The sequence below is a fragment of the Heterodontus francisci genome, chromosome 4, assembly GCF_036365525.1.
Source record: "Heterodontus francisci isolate sHetFra1 chromosome 4, sHetFra1.hap1, whole genome shotgun sequence".
In the NCBI taxonomy this organism is placed as follows: Eukaryota; Metazoa; Chordata; class Chondrichthyes; order Heterodontiformes; family Heterodontidae; genus Heterodontus; species Heterodontus francisci.
The window spans coordinates 48,985,600-49,011,061 of record NC_090374.1 but is presented as its reverse complement, the minus strand read 5'-3'; the positions used below and the strand labels follow the sequence as shown (position 1 = coordinate 49,011,061).

The following is a 25,462-nucleotide window of genomic DNA, read 5'->3' as shown; positions in this document are numbered from 1 at the left end:
TAAAGCATGCACTATAATATCATGAAAATTAACTACAGTCACTACCTAAATATCAGGATCTTTAGAACTTTCAAGAAATATTTAAAACATGTCCAAAATTTTTAATTGGCACACAACCATTTTTACTGTTGCATCTAGAGTGTTATACAATATCAAACAAAGACAGATGTATTCTCTGCATATAAAATACAATACATCGGTGGCATCTTTTAAATATTAGTATGCCATGCACATGAAAATAAATCTATTTCAATGGATTTGCGGGAAGTTCTTATACTAAGACTACTGGCAAAGAATAAATAAAGTTGTGACAGTTTACTTTATTCTGTATAAATATTTTCAAACAGAGAAAATGTTTCATGGATTTTCAAAATCACAAGTACAAATATGAATTCTTGATAATGTTAAGAAAAATCAAAGTTTGGAGTGGTGACTGTGACATTTTTGGTGGCGCAAGCTGAAGCCAAATCTGTCTGAGGCTGAGGAAAACTAATGATGATGTTATTTGCTAAGTACCCACCACCAGAAGAATGAACTGGGGAAGAAGTGAAGTGGTAAAACAAAGAAAACAGTGGAAGAAGGTAGAGAATTAGAAATGCTTAGTGGTTTACAGGGTTCATTAAAACACATTATTTCTGCCATATTAAATTTTATTTGGGAAACTGAAGGGAGAAGTATGTTTTTCTATGTGTTATGAAAATATACTGGAATTGATCAAGAAATGCTTGCATTTGAGAAATGTAACAACTTATTTATATAGCACCTTTAACATAACGAAATGTCCCAAACAGGAGCATTATAAAACAAAGTATGACACCGAGTCACAAGAGGTAGATTTTAAGGCAGGGTTGTCCAACCTTTCAGTGGGGGGCCGGTGAGACAACTTTGGAAAGATAAAGGCATTAAAATTTCTTACTTTCTCTCTCTCCATTTCTATGACAGTTGCTGACAGCAGGAAAAGCTATTCCCCAACTTCAGACAGATTCGGGATTTTTTGGCGGGCCTTTAAAAAAACTCTGAAAACTCTGTCAGCAACTATCAGCTGCGAAACTGACTTGCGATGTTTTTAAAAAGGCTGGTCTGCAAGAAGACAACAATGGGAAATTTCTCATCGCCAGTCACACACCCCTGGCATGGATGAGGAATGCCCCAGGAACAGTTTACATCTGTGGGCCGTATCTTGGACAACCCTGTTTTAAGGAGTGTTTTAAAGGGAAAGGGGGCGGTTAGCTCAGTTGGCTGGACAGCTAGAGTGTGATGCAGAAAGATGCCAACAGCACAGATTCAATCCCCGTAGTGGCTGTGGTACTTAATACAGGCCTGCCTCCTTGCCGAGCCCCTCAAGTATTACCAACCATCTCTCTCTCCATTAGAGAGATACCCATGGTTGTTTGGGACTATGGCTACAACAATTGAAAGGAGGGAAAAGTGAAGTGGAGAGGTGCAGTGAGGGTATTCCAAAGCATGGGGCCTAGGCAACAGAAGACGCAGCCACCAATGGTAGAGCAATTAAAATCAAGGATGCACAAGAGGCCAGAATTAGAGAAGCACATATATCTTTAGGGTTGTGGGGCTGAAGGAGATTACAGAGATGAGAGAGGCAAGGCCATAGAGGGATTTGAAAACAAGGATGATAATTTTAAAATCAAGTTGTTGCTTGACCGGGAGCCAATGTAGGTCAATGACTGCAGGGGTGATAGGGGAACGAGACTTGGTGTGAGTTAAGACATGGGCAGCATGGAGACTGATACAAGGAAGTGATCAGAGATGGCCTTATTTGTAATCGATATGATGGGACTAGTAAGACATGAAATAGTACGGTCAAGAGGGTAGCAATGAATATGAGCTGGAGAATTTACATGGAGAGAGAGTGCATGATGAGTTGAGATGGAGATTAGAGTCATAGAGATACAGCACTGAAACAGGCCCTTCGGCCCACCGCGTCTGTGCCGACCAACAACCACCCATTTATACTAATTCTACATTAATCCCATATTCCCTACCACCTACCTACACTAGGGGCAATTTACAATGGCCAATTTACCTATCAACCTGCAAGTCTTTGACAGTGGGAGGAAACCCACGCGGTCACAGGGAGAAGTTGAAAACTCCACACAGGCAGTACCCAGAACCGAACCCGGGTTGCTGGAGCTGTGAGGTTGCGGTGCTAACCACTGTGCCACATGAGATTGAAATCACCAAGGCTGAGAAATCACTCGAAGATATCTTGGCGCTAAAATTATCAAACTTGGGAGAACAGTAAAGAATTAGGATTTTGAAAGAGATGTGAGGGGGTGGAACAGGTGAGATTCTTGAAGAAGGAGAACTTGCCAGAGGAGAACGGGGTTCAGGACAAGGTGTGATCTGGTGATAAGCACCACACCGCCAGGGTCTTGGCATGGCAAGTGATGAAAGATGTAGCCAGGTGGGGAGGCTTCATTAAGTGGCAAGGTGTCATTTCAAGGTAATCAGGCAGAGTCAACATGGATTTGTGAAAGGGGAATCATGTTTAACCAATTTATTTGAGTTCTTTGAGGGAGTTACATGTGCTTGTGGATAAATGGGAACTGGTGGATCTACTGTACATAAATTTCCAGAAGGCATTTATTTGATAAGGTTATTGCAGAAAATAAAAGCTCATGGTGTAGGGGGTAACATAATGGCATAGATAGACAATTGGCTAGCTAACAGGAGACAAAGTGGGCATAAATGGGTCATTTTCTGGTTGGCAAGTGGTGTGCCACGGGGATCTGTGCTGGGGCCTCAACTTTTTACAATTTATATAAGTGAAGGGACCAAAGGTATGGTTGCTAAGTTTGCTGATGACACAAATATAGGTAAGGAAGTAACTTGTGAAGAGGACATAAGGGAGCTACAAAGGGATATAGATAGGTTAAGTGAGTGGGCAAAGACCTGGCAAATGGAGTATAATGTGGGAAAGTGGGAAATTGTCCACTTTGGCAGGAATAATAAAAAAGCATACTATCTAAATGGTGAGAGATTGCAGAGCTCTAAGATGCAGAGGGATCTGGGTGTCCTAGTGCATGAATCACAAAAGGTGAATATGCACCTAATTAGGAAAGCTAATAGAATGTTACCGTTTATCATGGGGGGAATTGAATACAAAAGTAGGGAGGTTATGCTTCAGTTATACAGGGCATTGGGGAGACCACATCTGGAGTACTGTGTACAGTACTAGCCTTATGTAAGGAAGGATGTAAATGCGTTGTAGGCAGTACAGAGAAGGTTTACTAGACTAATACCTGGAATGGGCGGGCTGTCTTACGAGGAAAGATTGGACAGGCTAGGTTTGTGCCTGCTGGAATTTAGAAGAGTAAGAGGCGACTTGATTGAAACATACAAGATCCTAAGGGGTCTTGACAGGGTGGATGTGGAAAGGATGTTTCCCCTTGTGGGAGAACCTAGAACTAAGGGTCACTGTTTAAAAATAAGGGGTCTCCCATTTAAGACAGAGATGAGGAGAAATCTTTTCTCGGAGGGTCTTGAGTCTTTGGAATTCTCTTCCTCAAAAGGCAGTGGCAGCAGAGGTAGATAGATTCTTGATAAGCAATGCGGTAGAAGGTTATCGGGGGTAGGTGGAAATGTGGAGTAATCAGTTCATTCATGAACTTATTGAATGGTGGAGTAGGCTCGAAGGACCGAGTGGCCTACTCCTGCTCCTAATTCGCATGACCCCTCAGCCAGGTTTCTGTTAAGGCCACAATGCTGATGCAATTATTCAAAATAAGTTTATGGACGGCAAGGGTCTTGTTCACAACTGAATGGGCATTCTGGAGGGAAGGCACAGAGGGGTGGTAAGAGATGATCCATTGGCAGAACCCATCAGGTCAGCAATGGGAGGAGTGAGTTGGTCAGGTAGATAAACAGTTTGAATTGATAAGAGACTTAGTCATGAATTAAGGATGTATTAGCTTCAGCTGCATTTTTACTCGTCAATTAGGTTTAAGCAAGATATTTTTCAAAGGAAAACTTATTAAAGTCAATGATAATTCTTTATATCCATTTTGTTTAGCCCTTTTGTGCTCTAGATAAATTAGTAATGATGGAACTCTAAACCAAGAAGCTTTTCTACTCATTTTGTGCAAGCATTAGCCTGACCATGTCTATGATACCACGTCAATATTTATATATCTGAAAACAGTCTTTTCAAACCTACTTGCACTTCCAAGCTGCAGCAGACGATTGAACTGCATCTGGTTACGTACAACTTTATGAACTTAAAAGTCAAAGTTAAAATACACAAGAATTTTTTTTTTATTCATTCATGGGATGTGGGCGACGCTGGCCAGGCCATCCCTAATTGCCCTTGAGAAGGTGGTGGTCAGAATGGGAGAAAATAAATGTATGTTAACATTTTTACATTTAAAACTGATTTTTACCGTTGGCTTAATATTCCAGAAGTAAAGCTACAGACGTACTGTAACATTAGTGATGCTATGATACTGAAACATAACATGGGAGCTAAAAACTTCAGCTAAGCCGGAGAGATGGTCATTTCTGACAACGGTACAAGAACAGCTTCTGAAATAAGACCGTTAGTGTTCAACTAGCTGAGACTGCAATTTTCAAAGTTGTCTTGCTCACTGTGGAGTCAACCAAATTTATATGATTCAAAGAATATAGGGTAAGTTTCTCTGTCCTAGGAGTAGCCCACAAAAATTGCATGTCAGGCTCAGAGGACCAGGACTAATTCTCCTGAGCCTTGTGCAACCCCAACACAAGCCCACTTCACAGAAGGGTCTAATGCCATTTGAGGGGGCAGGCAAGTGAGGTGATGTTAAAGGCCTTTTCTGGTATACACCTGCAAATCAGCAGTGGAGGTCTCTGGGCAATGTTAAATTTGGTTCACTGGATCTTGCCCCTATTCCTGAACTTCATGGCCAGGAAAAATGACCCTTTATAAGTCAAGTTAAAGTTTCACAAACAAATGGCACCTTGTTATTTATACAGAAAACTACCTACCTTTCTCTTCCCCTTCCAAAGAGGACAGAATCAGCAGCTATCTTCATCCCAGATCCTATATCCTGACTGCTCCTAGTACCTAGATTAGTCAAGTGAAATGGTCCGTGCTATGAGTAGAAAAAAGGCCACAGAAATCAACAGGCGTGATTGCATACAAAGCATAAAACAAATTCGATTATGACTAACGTACACCAATATTAAATTAGTTTTTCTTACTGAAACAGGATCTTAAAAGGGAATCAGCATGGACGTCTAGTATTGGCTTTAAATAGTCATTGTTCACTAAAAGTGAATTAGCAAGCAAAACAGCTAATGGCATACTTTTAAAATTCAAACAAGCAGTTTTTCATTTATCAATTAAAAATACATCTCAACTGGTGCAAAGCTGCATTTTCTTCCCTGTCAACTAAGCAATACCTTAATACAGAACCTCAATTTAAGATTGTAATGAGTGCTATTAAAGTTAGCTTTGATTCGTAATAATCCAACCATAAACTTATATCTGAATTTTAAATCAATCCATTGCAACATACTAATCCTTCAACTGATACGACTGAAAAGCAATTTACATAAAATATTTTCCTTAAAGAGCACCGGTGTATCATAGCACTGCTGTTTACATTCAGAATAATCTCTGAAGCAAATTGAAATAAATTAATCTAACCTTTCACAACTCAGTGGTAAGGTCACTTTGAAATTTGGTGAGCAGTTTTCAGCCCCTAACTAGAAAAGAGGGTTTGACACATTTGAAGATGATTCTAATTTTTTAAGATCTTGTGAGAAATGGATAAGGCCGATGCAAGCAGGTTATTCAACTTGGATTTAGAGCACAGAACTGAAGAATGAGAGTATAATAAGCAAGCAAGATAAAATAAGCAATTTTGTTCCCCCCACAGTGGTGGATATGTAGAACAGATTTTCACCTAAAGTAGTTAATGCTATGTCAGTTCATTTTAAAATGTATGAGCTGCTTAAGTATTTAATTAGGAACACAAAAAATTATAAAGAACAGATACGGAATTACTGAATGCCCTGTGAAATAGTGACTCGTAAATTGCTAAAACCATGCAAATTTCATGCAGATGAAGAAAATAGTGAATAATGAAGAATGAAGACCAGGTAGTTAATTCCAATATTCGCTCAGTTTACTTGTGATGAACACCTTTCCTCAAATTAAATAGATGCATTGGCATACAAAAGTATTAGTGCATGATCTTTGAAAAGATTGGGTTTGATGGGATGACTGACTTTTACTGATCCGCGCTTAATGTTCTTACTAAAGTGTATGTCTGCTGCAACAATGATGTGCTATAGCTCAGTAGAACACACTGCTGCTGCATTTTAATATGGGAGGTTTCTACCAGTAAGTGCAGCACAGTTATAAAGCTACCTCACCTTCTCAATCCTCCAGTGCATTTACAAATGCAGATGAATCAGATTTGCATTGCATGTTAAAATCATGTACAAAAAAATCTTTTGCCAAAATAGGCACCAGCAAAAACCAGTACATTATAAAAATTTTCTGCAGATAAGATCTCAAAATATTTCTTGCTTACATGATGACCGAGAACTGAAAATGTATGTTTTTGAATAGGTCTAATGCAATACTAGTTTGTTTAATTTAAAAATAAGATTTGGAGAAAGTTAATAGTTTTGATATTCATTGGTGTTAATACCTCTCAATATTTGGTGGGTTGACTACTGAACTCAAACTACAAAAATGCTTTCTCAGATGGAGGAAGAGACCTGATCTGTCCCTACTGTGCTCTGAGGAAATATGATTTTTTTTTTAAAACATCTGAAGTTTAAGACAGCAGCTCCTAACCACAATTACTTAACACTTATTTATACAATGCCTTTAACATAGTAAAACATCCCAAGGTGCTTCACAGCAGCATTAACAAAATCTGACACTTAGCCACATAAGGGAACATCAAGGCAATGGGCAAATGCTTGGTCAAAAAGGTAGGTATTAAGGAGTGTGTTAAAGGAATAAACAGGTAGAGAAGTTTAGGGCCTTGACAGCTAAAGGCACAGTCAACAATGGTGAAACAATTAAAACAAGAGGCCAGAATTGAAGCAGCACAGATATTTTCAAAGACTGTAGCGCTGGAGGAGATTACAGAGATAGGGAGGGACAGGCCATGGACAGATAACACAAGATCAGGAACAGGAGTAGTCCATTCTGGCTTTCGAGTCAACTCTGCCATTCACTAAGCTCATTGATGATTTTCTACAGCTTCCTGTATTATCCCCGCATCCCTTGATTTCCTTGGTATTCAAAAATCTATTGCTCTCTATCTTAAATTACTCAAGGACTGAGCATCCACAACTATCAGGGGTAGAGAATTCCAAAGATTTTACAACCCTGAGTGAAGAAATTTTTCATTTCAGCTTTAAACAGTTGACACCTTATTCTGAGAATGACCCCTAGTTCTAGACTCACCAGCCAGAAGAAACATCCTCCCAGCATCTACCCTGTCAAGCTCCCTTAAGAATTTTATGTTTCAATGTGATCACCTCTCAGTCTTCTAAACTCCATGCAATATAGGCCTATTCTACTCAATCTCTCCGCGTAGGACAATCCTTTCATCCCAGTAATCAGTCGAGTGAACCTTTGTTGCACTCCCTCTGAAGCAAGTCCATCCTTCCTTGGGTACGGAAACCAAAGCTGTACACAGCACTGCAGATGTGGTTTCAACAAGGTCCTATACAACTGTAGTAAGACTTCTTTATATGTGCAAGAAATCAGGTCCCTCTGAATACCAACATTTCTCAGTGTCTCAACATTTAAAAAAAATTTTTGCTTTTCTATTTTTCCCACCAAAGTAAATAACTTCACACTTCTCCACATTATATTCCACCTGCCATGTTCTTGCCCACTCATCTAACCGGTCTATATCCCTTTGCAGCCTTTTTGCCTCTACCTCACTTTCCCTCCTAATTCTATATTAGCAGTAAATATGGATATATTGCACTCGGTCCCCTCATCCAAGTCATTGACATAGAGAATAAATATTTGAACTGGATTTCAAAACAAAGATTAAAATTTTAAAATTGAAGCAGTGCTTAACCAGGAGTGCACTGGAATAGTCAAATTTAGAGATAACAAATGAGTACAAAACACAAAATGGAACCATTACATTTATTGTTTAATGAAATAATATATTTATTTGGTGCATAATTCTATAAACTTAAAATCACCATGCCATTTACCCTAGCACAGTCAGACAACCATTACTAAAGTTGCACAATATGCAGCAAGCATCATTTGTTTGCCAAAATTCAACCATTATGTAATTTTTTTTTTAAAAGTATGCAATTAAACTGTTTTATTAGCCTTGGGGATTCTTTTGATATCTTAGTAGTGTAGTAGTTTCATCAATTACTACAAACAGTATTTTCTTTGCTATGTGTGCCATGTGATGGCTGTTCTTACCACCTCCAATAAAAGGGGATCGTCCAGTTGTATCATGCATTGACCATCATGTCAGTCAGTATGCTCTCTCCATTTTGAACATCACCTACCAGATCCTAAATGCAATTAATTATTTGATGTAGTATATCAGTGGCTTTTTCCAAACACACACATTATGAGTATACCTACCCGATATCCAAGGAGTCCTTCTGGTGTATTTGCTGCTCTTTCTTCAGTAAAACGTCTCTTTTGTGGCTGAGAAGGAGGTGGCATTGGGTTACTAGTACCTGTGGCCTGGAATTCATACTCTGAGCTGGACATAGACACTGGCATGGGGGTGGAGTTTACAGGTTGGACCTATGAACAACCAATAAAATACTTAATACTACAATAACAGACTGATGGAGTGGTTTTGAAAATAAAAATTTGCTCAAGCAATGTACCTCCAAAAGTTGACAAACACCAAGGCTTGCTGTCGTATGAATTCTTCCCTGGAATAATATGGAATAAAGCTACCTATGTAGATCCAGATATACTACTGATATTCATAATGCAGTGATTAGGATATTGAACAACCCAGAAGACTTGAGCTCTGATCCCACCATGGCAACTGGGAAACAGAAATCTGGTAATTTATGGATTGACACCAGAAAAAAATACTAAAGTTGTTCTCTTGTAAACTCCCAAATGGTTCATGAAAGGGAACCTACTATCTTATCTGGTCTGGCCTACATGTGACGCCAGTCCCACACTACATGGATAACTTTTAATGCCCTAGGAATAATGCCTTAGCAAGCCACTCAGTTGAAAAGAAATTGCTTGCATTTCAAAGGCCAATGCCCATCAAATTCTGAGAGCAACTACAAATAGTCAATAAGTACAGTCCAACCAACAATGCCCACATCCCAAGATCAAATTTGAAAATCTGTAAGCGCAAAATTTTACTTTGAATGAGTGGGAAATCTCTCACTAGATTCTACTTCTGAAAATAATTCTGCCCAACAGTTAGTTATCTATCTCCATGATTGCAACAGTGACACATCAAGTTTTATTCTGGAAGTTGGCAGTATAAAAATTGAAATGACAATGAAAATGCAGTACAAACAACACAATAAATTAATGAAAAAAGAGGATTAACTATAAACATAACTTTGGTGCAAAGGCACACAATAGTACCTCATCAGATGTGCATAGTGCAAATAGCAAAGTTACAGAGCTCAGACATAACATAGAAACACAGCAGCAGGCCATTTAGCTGAGTGAGCCTGTTCCACCTTCAATGAGATACAGCTTGATCTGCAATTTAATTCTATATCCCCACCTGTGCCCCATATCCCTTAATACCTTTGGTAACCTGTGTTCTCGCACCCACACTGTTTCGGATTTTCTTCTCCCTGCTGCTCTCACATGCGTTCAAGTCTTCAGAAGAAGGAACTTTCCTCCACACAAGATCAGGGTGCAGGTTGTTCAACCTTGCTCGTCTAAGAGCGAAGACCAAAGTACGGAAAGTCATCATCAGGGAACTCCTCTTTGCTGACGATGCTGCTTTAACATCTCACACTGAAGAGTGCCTGCAGAGTCTCATCGACAGGTTTGCGGCTGCCTGCAACGAATTTGGCCTAACCATCAGCCTCAAGAAAACGAACATCATGGGACAGGACGTCAGAAATGCTCCATCCATCAATATCGGCGACCAAGCTCTGGAAGTGGTTCAAGAGTTCACCTACCTAGGCTCAACTATCACCAGTAACCTGTCTCTCGATGCAGAAATCAACAAGCGCATGGGAAAGGCTTCCACTGCTATGTCCAGACTGGCCAAGAGTGTGGGAAAATGGCGCACTGACACGGAACACAAAAGTCCGAGTGTATCAAGCCTGTGTCCTCAGTACCTTACTCTATGGCAGCGAGGCCTGGACAATGTATGACAGCCAAGAGCGACGTCTCAATTCATTCCATCTTCGCTGCCTCCGGAGAATCCTTGGCATCAGGTGGCAGGACCGTATCTCCAACACAGAAGTCCTCGAGGCGGCCAACATCCCCAGCTTATACACACTACTGAGTCAGCGGCACTTGAGATGGCTTGGCCATGTGAGCCGCATGGAAGATGGCAGGATCCCCAAAGACACATTGTACAGCGAGCTCGCCACTGGTATCAGACCCACCGGCCGTCCATTTCTCCGCTTTAAAGACGTCTGCAAACGCGACATGAAGTCCTGTGACATTGATCACAAGTGGTGGGAGTCAGTTGCCAGCGATCGCCAGAGCTGGCGGGCAGCCATAAAGGCGGGGCTAAAGTGTGGCGAGTCGAAGAGACTTAGCAGTTGGCAGGAAAAAAGACAGAAGCGCAAGGGGAGAGCCAACTGTGCAACAGCCCCGACAAACAATTTCTTCTGCAGCACCTGTGAAAGAGTCTGTCACTCTAATATTGGCCTTTATAGCCACTCCAGGTGCTGCTCCACAAACCACTGATCACCTCCAGGCGCTTACCCATTGTCTCTCGAGACAAGGAGGCCAAAGAAGGAGAAGAAGGTGCAAAGGCACACAATAGTACCTCATCAGATGTGCATAGTGCAAATAGCAAAGTTACAGAGCTCAGACATAACATAGAAATAGCAGGCCATTTAGCCCAGCGAGCCTGTTCCACCTTCAATGAGATCACAGCTTGATCTGCAATTTAATTCTATATCCCCACCTGTGCCCCATATCCCTTAATACCTTTGGTAACAAAAATCTATTGATCACAGACTTAAAATTAACCATTAATCTAGCATTGATTGCCCTTTGCTGAGTAGAGTTTCTAACATCTACCACCCTTTGTGTATAAAAGCGTTTCCCAATTTCACTCCCGAAAGGTCTGGCTCTAATTTTTAAGCTTTGCCCCCTAATCCTAGATTCCCCAACCAGCGAGAGTAGTTTCTATACACCCTATATGTTCTCCTTAATATCTTGAAAACTTCCATCAAATCACCCCCCATCCTTCTAAATTTCAGAGAATATAACCCTAGCTTGTGTAACCTCTCCTTGTAATTTACAAACATATGAATTAGGAGCAGCAGTAGGCCACTCGGCCCCTAGAGCCTTCTCCGCCATTCAATAAGTTCACGGCTGAACTGATTACTCCACATTTCCACCTACCCCTGATAACCTTCCACCCCTTGCTTATCAAGAATCTATCTACCTTTGCCTTAAGAACATTCACAGACTCTGCTTCCACCGCCTTTTGAGGAAGAGAATTCCAAAGCTCCCTCTACACTGTCCCAATCACTGCCAGGCACTCCATGGCTTCAATAGAGAATAAAGCTCCTTCTACACTGTCCCATCAAACACTCCCAGTACAGGTACAGCACAGGATTAGATACAGAGTAAAGCTCCCTCTACACTAACCCTTGTAGTCCAGGTACCATTGTGCAGGCAATGTCAGCACCAATGAACTGGTTATTTCAAGGATAATACTGCAAATCGTGGATTGTAAGTACAAGTTTCAAGGTGATTGATAATAGAGAACTTCGTAATTTTTAAAAAGTGCAAGGATAATAAGACAGTAGCCAGATGAGGAGTCGGGGCGGCGGGGGTGGGGGGTGCATGGTTGGAGAAGAGAACAAAAGATGAACTGGGAATGAGAGATTTTTTTTAATTTAAGAAATAATTCAAAGTGGTAGTTGTGCCCCACAGTTCAGTTCTGAGGCTGTTTCTGCAAACTAAATATCAATGACTTGGATATAGGTCTAGATGTAGCAGTGTTGAAATTTGTAGATGATACCAAATTATGGAGTAGTTACTTCTTTGGAAGACCAAAGGAAGCTGCAAAACAATACTGATAAAATGGGAGGGATTGGCTATGTAGTAGATGGAATTCAATATGCAGCAGCAGTGTTGGTCTCTGCAGCATTTCACAGGAACAGGCCATTTGACCCCTCAAACCTGTTCTGCTATTCAGTGAGATCATGGCTGATCTGTATCTTACCTCCATTCATCCACCTTGGCTCCATTTGTTTTATATCCTTGTCTACCAAAACCCTAGCGATTTTAGATTTAAAGTTATTAATTGAGCTTGCATTGAGTTCCAAATGTTTCCCACCATTTGCATTGTTACGACCGAGGTGGGAGGATTGCACTGTCTTTTCTAGTTTCACTTCTCCACAGGTCACAACATATATTTAAATATTTACCCAGTTACCGATGCAGTCAATCATATATTCTACTCTTCATCCCAGAATAAAATATACCAACCAGGTTTCTTTAATAAACAAAATTATCAGTTTATCAAACAAGACTTATCCAGTGATGAAGCAAAACATTAACAGATTGAAATATGAAATTCCCTTTTTAAATTCCCCCCACTCACCCCGGTCGTGCACACACACACACTGAAAAAAATACAGAAATTCTCTCTGCAGAGCTCTGTTACAAAAAAAAATACTTTGGCCAAATACTTGCTTGAAGAAAAAAAGAGAAGATATGGAAGGAAGTCAGTTGGTCTGGCATCCGGGTATAGAGAGACGGCTCACTGGGATCTGTTCTAAAGCAGTTTTTTTCAGGTGACGTTGAGAATTAATCTGGCAAGTTTTTCCAGCTTCTCAGGAGAGAAGTCAAGCTGTTCCAGTACAGCTACAACACTGGCATCTCCCCGGCAATGTGGAAAATTGCCCAGGTATGTCCTGCACACAAAAGCAAGACAAATCCAACCCCCATCTGTCTACTCTTGATCATCAGTAAGGTGATGGAAGGTGTCATTGACAGTGTTATCAAGTGGCACTTGCTTAGCAATAACCTGCTCAGCGACGCTCAGCTTGGGTTCTGCCAGGGCCACTCAGCTCCTGACCTCATAACAGCCTTGGTTCAAACATGGACAAAAGAGCTGAACTCAAGAGGTGAGGTGATGACTACCCTTGACATCAAGGCAGCATCTGACCGAATATGGCTTCAAGGAGCCCTAGCAAAACTGGAGTCAATGGGAACCAGGGGGAAAACACTCCGCTGGCTGGAGTCATACCTAGCACAAAAAAAGATGGTTGTAGTTGTTGGTCAATCATCTCAGCTCCAGTACATCACTGCAGGAATTCCTCAGGGTCGTGTCCTAGGCCTAACCATCTTCAGCTGCTTCTTCAATGACGTTCCTTCAATCACAAGATCAGAAGTGGGGATGTTCGCTGATGATTGCACAATGTTCAGCACCATTCACGGCTTCTCAGATACTGAAGCAACCCATGTAGAAATGCAGCAGGGCCTCGACAATATCCAGGCTTGGGCTACTAAGTGGTAAGTAACATTCACGCCACACAAGTGCCAGGCAATGACTATCTCCAACGAGAGAGAATCTAACCATCTCCCCATGACATTCAATGGCATTACGATAGCTGAATCCCCCACTATCATCCTGGGGATTACCATTGACCAGAAACTGAACTGGAGTAGCCATATAAATACCGTGGCTACAAAAGCAGGTCAGGTGCTAGGAATCCTGCGGCGAGTAACTCACCTCCCGACTCCCCAAAGCCTGTCCACCATCTACAAGGCACAAGTCAGGAGTGTGATGGAATACTCTCACTTGCCTAGATGGGTGCAGCTCCAACAACACTCAGGAAGCTCAACACCATCCAGGACAAAGCAGCCTGCTTGATTGGCACCCCATCCACCACCGACGCAAAGCAGCAGCAGTACCATACATCAGATGCACTGCAGCAACTGTCAAGACTCCTTAAACAGCAACTTCCAAACCTACGGCCTCTACCACCTAGAAGGACAAGGGCAGCAGGTGTATGGGAACACCACCATCTGCAAGTTCCCCTCCATGCCACACACCATCCAGACTTGGACCTGTATCACCGTTCCTTCACTGTCAATATCCTGGAACTCCCTTCTTAACAGCATAGGTTCATGTACCTACACCCTAAGGACTACAGCGGTTCAAGACGACTGCTCACCACCACCTTCTCAAGGGCAATAAATGCAGGCCTAGCCAGTGACGCCCGCATACCAGGAACGAATAAAACAAACAATGGTCTGACAGTTGTGGCCATGCATGATTTTTAATTTTTCGCAATGTTGTAGAGCGTGCCTCCATTTTGAGGGGCCTTCATGGTCTCCTGCCTGCCCCAGTAGCGCCTACCTGTCACTGTGGGCCCTCCTAGTAGTCTCCCACTTCTCTGGTCCACTCGCTGACCTCAATTGGATGGGGTTCCCTGAAGCGGCTTAACTGGCTGCCTCCAGGAAGATTGCAATTGATGTCACAGTACAGCCACTTCCCAAACCAGAATCGCAACCCAACTGGGAAAATTCAGCCCACAGTGCCTCTAGGCAATTCAACTACAGGGATATCACAATCAAGCCCATCTGTGTTCTTGCCCAATATCTCAAGCAATTTCAACCAAGCGCATTGGATGATGTATTTTACTCCCTTACCATGCAAGTGACTGTGAAGCAAATGGCTGCTAACCTAGCAGAGTCAAGGGTTGAATCTGGGACCTCGATGGCCCACATGACTTGGTACTACATAAGATGCTACCCCGAGACACTGAAATATCAAGGGATCCTAGATTTTAATCCTTCATTTGTGCATCATTCATAGAATCATTTTCAGAACCAGTCGCACTATTGTTTTAACTAAAGCTTATTTCCAGTCTATGCCCCAGACATATATTAGTCAGTGGCTCAGTTTAAAGCTTTTCCCTCTTGTTCATAAAACCATCCATTTATCATAATGTGGTTTTACAAACAAGAGAGAAATATCCATTTTAGACCCAATCATAGGTTTATTTTTTTTATTTTTATTTCTTTACAGCCCGAGTCTGTGCCGACCATCAACCACCCATTTATACTAATCCTACACTAATCCCATATTCCTACCAAACATCCCCACCTGTCCCTATATTCCCCTACCACCTACCTATACTAGGGGCAATTTATAATTGCCAATTTACCTATCAACCTGCAAGTCTTTGGCTGTGGGAGGAAACCAGAGCACCCGGCGAAAACCCACGCAGACACAGGGAGAACTTGCAAACTCCACACAGGCAGTGAGGCTGCGGTGCTAACCACTGTGCCACTGTGCCGCCCAGGTAGGCCCTTGAAAACTCTAATGAAAAAGATAAAACAAGAAGCCATTCAGAAGAGATGTGACTTTGATGACACAAAATTGCTTGTCACCTCCAATGATGGGAACTTGAGACTTCAAAAAGAGTTGCCTTAACACATGCCTCACATAATCCAATCAAAACTCTTCAAACTACTGAACAGAAAACCAAAATGGTGGAATAGTCATTTCAAATCTCATTGAATATTTTTCTTTTACATTATTAAATGACAATCTAATAAATACCTAAAATACTGAATAGACTGTATACAGCTGTATTACTTATAAAGAGAGGCGAGAATAGATGCAAGAGGTAGTAACTCCTATTTAACATATGTTTATATTTAGCAATTCAGTTAAACAAATAGGACTGGATTTTACCAGCCCCTCGACGCCATGGGTCTTGGCGGGGAGGCCCGTAAAATGCTAGTGGGAGTGGCCCACTACAACCCACAACGCCAAGAAGGCCCCACTGAATATTAGCAGCGGGGCCTTCATTAAAATATTCAAATGAGTGTCATAAGCATGCAAATGAACTTAGCTGACATGGCCAGCCATCCCTCACTGATTTTACGACCAATGGCCGTAACTCGCGTGCCTCGGAACTCCGTATGGAGTTCTGAGGCGAGACACTGTGGGGAGGTTATTCCTACTAGTCGTGGGGATGTTGGGATGGGGTTGAGCGTCAAAGATGCTGAAGTTCGGGGTTGGGGGGGGGAAAAGAGTTCAGAATTTCAATAAGTGTTTGGGGAGATAGGTCAATTTATGTATTGAGTACTCATAAGGGGGGGGGGGTGGGGAGAAGGGGATTCAAAGTTAAATTAAACTTCTATTGAAATATTTATCAAAACGGCACCTTTAAATATTTAAAACTCTCATGAAGGGCTTGAAGCCCTTTAAAAATGGCACAGGCTGGCACCAGACACCATTGCCGGGGATGCGGCAGCCGCCCCCTCTATGTCATCGAGGGCAGCCGCTCCACCCCCTCCATTTAAATGAGCCCCTGCGCATAATATCACGGGAGCCCTGCGGCTGCCGCACAATGCGGGCAGGCTGCCAACTTCAAAGCACGCCGCTGCAATGTGAGGTGCACTAATGAAATTCAGCCCATAATGTTTTAATTAGATGTACAGTGACTGTGACATATACTTTCAGTGATCTAGCCTCCACAACTCTCTGGGTTGGATAATTCCAGACATTCACTACCCTCAGAGAAGAATTTCCTTCACATCTCAGTTTTAAATGAGTGCCCCCTTATTCTGTAACTATGTGCCCTAGTTCGAGATTCCCCCACTAGTGGGAACATCATCTCAACATCTACCCTGTCAAGTCCCCTCAGAATCTTGTATGTTTCAATACGATTTATTCCAATGAATAAAGGCCTAACCCTGTTTAGCTGTTCTTGATAAATCAACCCCTTCATCCCAGGAATCAACCTAGTGAATCTTTTTTGAACTGCCTCTAGTGCCAGTATATCCTTTCTTAAATACGGGGACCAAAACTGTACACAGTACTCCAGGTGCCTCACCAACACCCTGTACAGTTGTAACAAGACTTCCCTATTTTTAAACTCCAACCCCCTAGCAATAAAGGCCAAAATTCCATTTGCCTTCTTAATTACTTGCTACACCTGCATGCTAACTTTGTGTTTCATGCACAAGAACACCCAGATCCCTCTGTGCTGCACTTTTTTGAAGTCTTCCTCTATTTAAATAATAGTCTGCCTTTTGATTCTTCCGACCAAAGTGCATGACCTCACACTTTCCTACATTAATCTGCCAAGTTTTTTCTGACTCAACCTATCTATATCCCCTGGCAGATTCCTTATACCCTCATCACAACATGCCCTCCCACCTATTTTTGTAACATCAGCAAATTTGGATATATTACACTCTGCCCCCTCCTCCAAGTCATTCAAGTAGTTAGTAAATAATTGAGGCCCTAGGACTGATCCTTGTGGCACTCCACTAGTTACGTCTTTCCAATCTGAAAAAGACCCATTAATCCCGACTCTCTGTCTTCTGTGAGTTAACCAATCCTCAATCCATGCTAATACATTACCCCCAATACCATGAGCTCCTATCTTGTGCAATAATTTTTTATGCGACACCTTATCGAATGTCTTCTGGAAATCTAAATACACTACATCTACCGGTTTCCCTTTATCAACTCTGCTTGTTATATCCTCAAAGAACTCTAGCAAATTTGTCAAACATGATTTCCCTTTCACAAAAGCACATTGACTCTGTTTGATTGCATTAAGCTTTTCTAAATGTTTTGCTATTTCTTCCTTAATAATGGACTCTCGCATTTTCCCAACGACCAATGTTAGGCTGACTGGCCTATAGTTCCCCGCTTTTTGTCTCCCTCCCTTCTTGAACGGGGGGGGGGGGGGTCACTTTAGCAATTTTCCAATTCGCTGGGACCCTCCCGGAATCCAGTGAGTTCTGGATTTTTTCAACCAATGCCTCCATTATCGCTGCAGCCACTTCCTTTAAAACCCTTGGATGTAAGCCATCAGGTCATGGCTACTTGTCTGCCTTTAGTCCCAGTATTTGTCAAATACTTTGTCTCTCATGATAGAGACTGTTACAAGATCTTTCCGCCCATTAGCTCCTTGCTTATCTGATACCTGTGGGATGTTTATAGTGTCCTCCACCGTGAAGACCGATGCAAAATATTGGTTTAAATTATCTGCCATTTCCCTGTTCCCCGTTATCAATTCTCCAGTCACATCATCCCAGGGTCCCACTCACTTTAGCTACTCGCTTTTTATACCCGTAGAAGCTCTTGCTGTTTGTTTTGATATTTCTTGCCAATTTACTTTCATAATCAATTTTCTCCCTCTTTATTAGTTTAGTCATCCGCTGCTGGTTCCTAAAAAATTCCCAATCCTCTGGCGTACCACTAATTTTCGCCACTTTGTATGCCTTAGTTTTTGATTGGATACTCTCCTTAACTGCCTTTAATAACCACGGGTGGTTTATCTTTCTCATCAAGCCCTTCTTTTTGACCCGGATAAATCTTTGCTGAACGTTATGAAATATCTGCTTAAATGTCTGCCACTGCTCATCCATTGACCTTCCCCTTAGTCGATTTTCCCAGCCCGCTTTAGACAACTCTTTCTTCATACCTCTGTAATTGCCCTTGTTTAAGTTGAGGACACTGGTTTGAGACCCGGGTTCCTCGCCCTCAAACTGAATTTGAAATTCTACCATGTTGTGATCGCTACCTGCTAAAGGATCCTTAACTACGATATCTCTTATTAATCCTACCGCATTACACATTACTAGATCTAAAATAGCCTGTTCCCGGGTAAGTTCTGCAGCCTATTGCTCTAAGTAACAATCCCTGATGCAATCTACAAATTCTCTGCCAATCTGATTTATCCAATCAATATGCAGATTAAAATCACCCATGACAACTGTAGCGCCCTTCTTACAGACCTCCGTTATTTCCCGATTTGCACTTTGTGCTACAGTGAGGCAACTCTTCGGGGGCCTATAGACGACTCCGACCCGTGACTTCTTCCCCTTGCTGTTCCTTATTTCCACCCAAACTGATTCCACATTAGGATCTATTGCACCTATCACTACTCACCACCGCACTGATACCTTCCTTTATTAACAAAGCTACCTCACCTCCTTTTCCTTTTTGCCTATTTTTCCAGAACGTCGAATACCCTTGAATATTGAGTTCCCAGTCTTGATCACCCTGCAACCATGTCTCTGTAATAGCTATCAAGTCATACTCATTCATTTCTATTTGTGCTGTCAACTCATCTATTTTGTTAGAAATGCTGTGTGCATTCAGATAAAGAGCCTTAAGCTTTGACTTTTTGCCATTATTACTCATTCTGGTTCTAATTTCTGCTGCACTCTTCCGCTTATATTTTCTGCCCCTTCCTGTCACACTTTGATTACTGTTCGCCTCTTCACTACCCTGCACCTCTGCTCGTTTCTTTCTGATTTTTCAACTGAACCCTCCCCTCCACTAATTAGTTTAAAGTCCTATCTACAACCCTAGTTAGACGATTCGCCAAGACACTGGTCCCAGCATTGTTCAAATGGAGCCTGTCCCAACGAAACAGCCCTCTCCTTCCCCAGTACTGGTGCCAGTGCCGCACGAATTGAAACCCATTTCTCCCACACTAATCTTTGAGCCATACATTTACCTCTCTAGTCTTGTTTACCCTACGCCAATTTACACATGGCTCAGGTAGTAATCCGAAGATTACCTTTGCCAATATAGCAGACATTACAAAAACAGTTCATTTCCTTTATGCTCTTACCTGCTGCAAACTTGTTCCAGTTTGTTGCAAAGGCTGTGGCGTGTAACAAGGTCCTGGCATAGGCTGTGGGATTTGAAAGTTGTTCTGAGATCCAGGATTCATGATCCCTGACACTACTTGGTTCTGTGAGATCTCTGTGGGCAATCCAGCAGTGTATGGTGTTGGAAGAGGCTGCCTGAATTGATGTGTAGTATATTGTGCATTTGTGTTTGCAAATGTGTATGGAACAGATGTCTGAGGCTGAATGGGATATGGCTGTGATGTCATCACCGGAGGTAAAACAGAGACAGGATTCTGGGCAGGACCCATAGCTGGAGATGGTGTCACCATGGAGTAAACTGTAAAATGTTGAAGATTTCAAAGTAAACTTAAAGTTAAATGTTCCCACACAATATCAAACATTATTTTTGTTTTTGTTAACTTAATCTGCTTGAGATTATACACCTGCCAACATAGCAAACTTGCTGTTCATTCAAAGTAATTTAAACAAATGAATAGTTAAGCAAAAGTTTACCAGCTTCATTCAAGGACCTGCATTAAAAATTAATTTTACCACTGCAGCATCTAAAGTGGAATATATAAAGAAATTCTGTGTCTAAATGAGCAATGAGTAGTCAGTATAGGGAATAAATAAACCACAATTAATGAGAGAATACTGGCTGCATTTCCAAACAAATTTCTCCAGATATATTCTAATATTTAATTCCTTACAAGCAATAGGAAAACCATTAACGTGGGTCAGTCAAATCTCAAGTTTGTAATACAAGGTAGTTTTGGTAATCACACACCAACAATGTCAATGTCGACTGCATTATTTTTATCTACCCTGTTACTTAGAATTCAATAAGGTTGAAATTTATGCTGGCTCTATAATATTTTCAGTTTCGAGATGTTCATCTACTACATCTTTGAACAGAGATTCCATTACCTTTCCTATGACAAAGGTAAGCTAATTGGCCTATAGTTCCCGGGATTCATTCTACCTTGTTTGAATGTAGAAATCACATTAGCTGTCCAACAGTTCGCTGGCAGTATTCCCTTTACTAATTCATATATAAAGTGCCTCCGCTATCTCTTCCCTAACTTCTTTTAATATGCATGGATGCAATCTAACCAGAGCAAGGGTTTTATCCTCTCTAAGTCTGATTAGTTTATCAAAAAACATCTTTTTTGATCTCTTCTACGAATGTCATGTCCATCATATGCAGATTTGGCGGCACAGTGGCGCAGTGGTTAGCACCGCAGCCTCACAGCTCCAGGGACCCGAGTTCGATTCCGGGTACTGCCTGTGTGGAGTTTGCAAGTTCTCCCTGTGTCTGCGTGGGTTTTCTCCGGGTGCTCCGGTTTCCTCCCACAAGCCAAAAGACTTGCAGGTTGATAGGTAAATTGGCCATTATAAATTGTCACTAGTATAGGTAGGTGGTAGGGAAATATAGGGACAGGTGGGGATGTTTGGTAGGAATATGGGATTAGTGTAGGATTAGTATAAATGGGTGGCTGATGTTCGGCACAGACTCGGTGGGCCGATGGGCCTGTTTCAGTGCTGTATCTCTAATCTAATCTAAAAAAAAAATCTAAAAAGTGGGGAACAAGGAGTAATCCTTTGTGGGAAGAACCAAATGGCCAGTGTTGTGGTAAATGCTGCAAGGAGATTGCAGAATAAAGTTGGGCAAGTTTGCGTAGGGATTTAAAAACACAAATGAGGATCATATAACCCATCTGGGACACTAGTAGCGCATGACATAACGGGAATAATGGAAACGCAGAGCTTTATGCCTTAGTATTGGTTGTGGGCGTCTTGCCTTTTTGACATGAGCGAATCTTTCCAACTCTCGCATCACATCTTGCACAGTGGTTGGGGGGAGGCAGTGGTGTAGTGGTATTGTCACTGGACTAGAAACCCAGAGCCCCAGGGTATTGCTCTGGGGGCATGGCTTCGAATCCCACCACAGCAGAAGGTGGAATTTGAATTCAATTAATAAATCTGGAATTAAAAGCTAGTCTAATGTTGGCCATGAAACCATTGTCGATTGTTGTAAAAACCCATCTGGTTCACTAATGTCCTTTAGGGAAGGAAATCTGCTATCCTTATCTGGTCTGGCCTACATGTGACTCCAGACCCACAGCAATGTGGTTGACTCTTACATGCCCTCTGAAATGGCCTAGCAAGCAACTCAGTTGTATCTAACCGCTACAAAGTCAATAAAAAGGAATGAAACAGACGGACCACCCGGCATCGACCTAGGCACCAGAAACGACAGGGTAAACCCAGCCCTGTGGACCCTGCAAAGTCCACCTTACTAACATCTGGGGGCTTCTGCCAAAGCTGGGAGAGCTGTCCCACAGACTAATCAAGCAACAGCCTGACACAGTCATACTCACGGAATCATACCTTACAGACAATGTCCCAGGCACCACCATAGCCATCCCACCCCAGTAGAGGTGGCGGCAAAGTGGTATACAGTTGGGAGGGAGTTGCCCTGGGAGTCCTCAACATCGACTCCGGACCCCATGATGTCTCATGGCATCAGGTCAAACATGGGCAAGGAAACCTCCTGCTGATTACCACCTACCGCCCACCCTCAGCTGATGAGTCAGTACTCCTCCATGTTGAACACCACTTGGAGGAAGCACGGAGGGTGGCAAGGGCGCAGAATGTACTCTGGGTGGGGGACTTCAATGTCCATCACCAGGAGTGGCTCGGTAGCACCACTACTGATGGAGCTGGCAGAGTCCTAAAGGACATAGCTGCTAGACTGTGTCTGCGGCAGGTGGTGAGGGAACCAACTAGAGGGAAAAACATACTTGACCTCGTCCTCACCAACCTGCCTGCCGCAGATGCTTCTGTCCATGACAGTATTGGTAGGGGTGACCACTGCAGAGTCCTTGTGGAGATGAAGTCCCGCCTTCACACTGAGGATACCGTCCATCGTGTTGTGTGGTACTATCACCGTGCCAAATGGGATAGATCTTGAACAGATCTAGCAATGCAAAACTGGGCATCCATGAGGCGCTGTGTGCCATCAGCAGCAGCAGAATTATACTTGACCACAATTTATAACCTCATGGCTCGGCATATCCCCCACTCTATCATTACCATCAAGCCAGGAAACCAACCCTGGTTCAATGAATAGTGCAGAAGGGCTTGCCAGGAGCAGCACCAGGCATACCTAAAAATGAGGTGTCAACCTGGTGAAGCTACAACAGAGGACTACTTGCATGTCAAACTGCGTAAGCAGCATACAACAGACAGAGCTAAGTGATCCCATAACCAACGGATCAGATCTAAGCTCTGCAGTCCTGCCACATCAGCCGTGAATGGTGGTGAGGTAAGAGTGACTGCCCTTGACGCCATACTCTGTCAAATGCTACCTTGACATCAAGGAGCCCTAGCAAAACTGAAATCAATGGGAATCAGGGGGAGAACTCTCCAGTGGTTGGAGTCATACCTAGCGCAAAGGAAGATGGTTGTGATTGCTGGAGGTCAATCATCTGAGCTCCAGGTCATTACTGCAAGAGTTTCTCAGGGTAGTGTCCTAGGCCCGACCATCTTCAGCTGCTTCATCAATGACCTTCCTTCATTCATGTCAGAAGTGGAGTTGTTCGCTGATTGCACAATCTTCAGCACCATTCGCGACCCCTCAGATACTGAAGCAGTCTGTGTAGAAATGCAGCAAGACCTGGAAAATATCCAGGCTTGGGCTGATAAGTGGCAAGTAACATTCGAGCCACACAAGTGCCAGGCAATGACCATCTCCAACAAGAGAGAATCTAACCATCTCTCCATGACATTCAGTGGCATTAGATAGCTGAATCCCCCCACTATCCTAGGGGCTACCATTGACCAGAAACTGCAGTAGCCATATAATTACCATGGCTACAAGAGCAGGTCAGAGGCTAGGAATCCTGCGGCAAGTAACTCATCTCCTGACTCACCAAAGCCTGTACACCATCTACTAGGCACAAGTCAGGAGTGTGATGGAATACTCTTCACTTGCCTGGATGAGTGCAGCTCCAACAACACTCAAGAAGCTCGACACCATCCAGGACAAAGCAACCCGCTTGATTGGCACTCCATCCACCAACATTCCCTCCCTCCACCACCGATGCACAGTAGCAGCAGTGAGTACCATCTGCAAGATGCATGGCAGCAACACACCTAGGCTCCTAAGCAGCACCTTCCAAACCCGTGACCTCTACCAACTAGAAGGACAAGGGCAGCAAATGCATGAGAACACCACCACCTGCAAGTTCCCCTCCAAGTCACACACCACCCTGATTTGGAACTATATCGCCATTCCTTCACTGTCGCTGGGTCAAAATCTTGGAACTCCCTTCCTAACAGCACTGTGGGTGTACCTACCTCATATGGACTGCAGCAGTTCAAGAAGGCAGCTCACCACCACCTTCTCAAGGGCAATCAGGGATGGGCAATAAATGCTGGCCAAGCCAGCAATGCCCACATCCCATGAATGAATTAAAAAAAACACAGGAAAAGACTTGAAAGACTACCCTCCTTTCTCTAGAAAAGAGAAGACCTTTAAAGGGTGTTTAAAATTATGAAGTGGTTCGGTAGGGTGGTAGCAACAAAAAAGATGTTTCCTCTTTTATTGGCAGTCCAAAACTAGGGGTCATAAATATACCATAGTCACAAATAAATCCAATAAGGAATTCAGAAGAAACTTCTTTATCCAAAAGAGTGGTGAGAATTTCAATCTCGCTACTACAAGGAGTTGTTGAGGCAAGCAGCACTGAGCTATTTAAAGGAAACTAGGTAAACATGACGGAGAAAGGAATAGAAGGTTATGCTGATAGGCTAAGATAGGGTGGAAGAAGGCTCATGTGAAGCATAAACATCAGCATAAACCTGTTGGGCTGACTGACCTGTTTCTATGTGGTAAAAGTATATATTAGTCTCTCTAGTAAACATTAAGGCAAAGCAATTATTTAATAATCTTGCCATTTCACTGTCTTTACTGCAAGTTTATTGCGTGTATTCCATAGTAGCCCAATCCCTATCCTGAATTTTCTAGTTATTTATGTATCCGTAGAATACTTTACTATTTCTTTTATATTCCTTGATAATGCCTAATTGTTGATTTCATTTTCTTAACCTTTTTGTATTCCCTTTTGTTGTCCTCTCCTATGTTGTCTAAGTACTTAGTGTATGCCTTTATTTTTAGTTTCAATTTTGCCATTATTTCTTTATTCATCCATGATGGGTCATTACAGGTTAGTTTATTCTTGTTTTTAGTGGAATATCATTTTCCAGGACTTTATTGTCCCATTTTAAATGTTTCACACACTGCTGTTCTATTTCTTAGTTTGTCAGTAAATCTTTCCAGTTTATTTTCCCTATTTCCATTCTCATCCCCTTAAAATCAGCTTTTTTCCAACTTTGGTCTCTTATGCTCTCAATCTTTATCTTTTTTGTCACTAAGAGTGAGACCATCCAATCAGCTGCCATGTCCCTCCCTTCCACTAGCCCACCATTCTAAAGATTCCCCCAGCCCTAAACTCGCATCTTTCTCTAGTTTCTCTCCCCTCATGCCATCTCTAATCTCATCTTGTCCATGAGACCCACCTCCTACTCCCTCAACAACATTCTCACTAAATGTTGATCATCCAACGCCCTCTCCTGCTCCTCATTTTAGCTGATAGTTAAAGGTTGTCTCTCCCTTTTTTAAATCCACTATCA

At 42.4% G+C, this 25,462-nt stretch overlaps 1 protein-coding gene and 1 non-coding gene across 2 annotated transcripts in view; both read right to left on the bottom strand.

Annotated features, from left to right (window-relative positions):
* The window catches only part of LOC137369010 (KH homology domain-containing protein 4-like), a 67,832-nt gene that overhangs the window by 4,387 nt on the left and 37,983 nt on the right, over positions 1-25,462 (bottom strand). The window contains exons 10-12 of the mRNA XM_068029486.1: positions 19,765-20,102; positions 8,591-8,758; positions 4,984-5,090 (exon numbers count right to left, since the gene is read on the bottom strand). Of these exons, the coding sequence (XP_067885587.1) occupies positions 4,984-5,090; positions 8,591-8,758; positions 19,765-20,102 (613 nt within the window). The remainder of the gene's footprint in view (positions 1-4,983; positions 5,091-8,590; positions 8,759-19,764; positions 20,103-25,462) is intronic.
* LOC137369504 (small nucleolar RNA SNORA47) lies at positions 6,266-6,393 on the bottom strand. Its single transcript, XR_010974957.1, has one exon. It is a non-coding gene; the product is annotated as a small nucleolar RNA SNORA47 (small nucleolar RNA).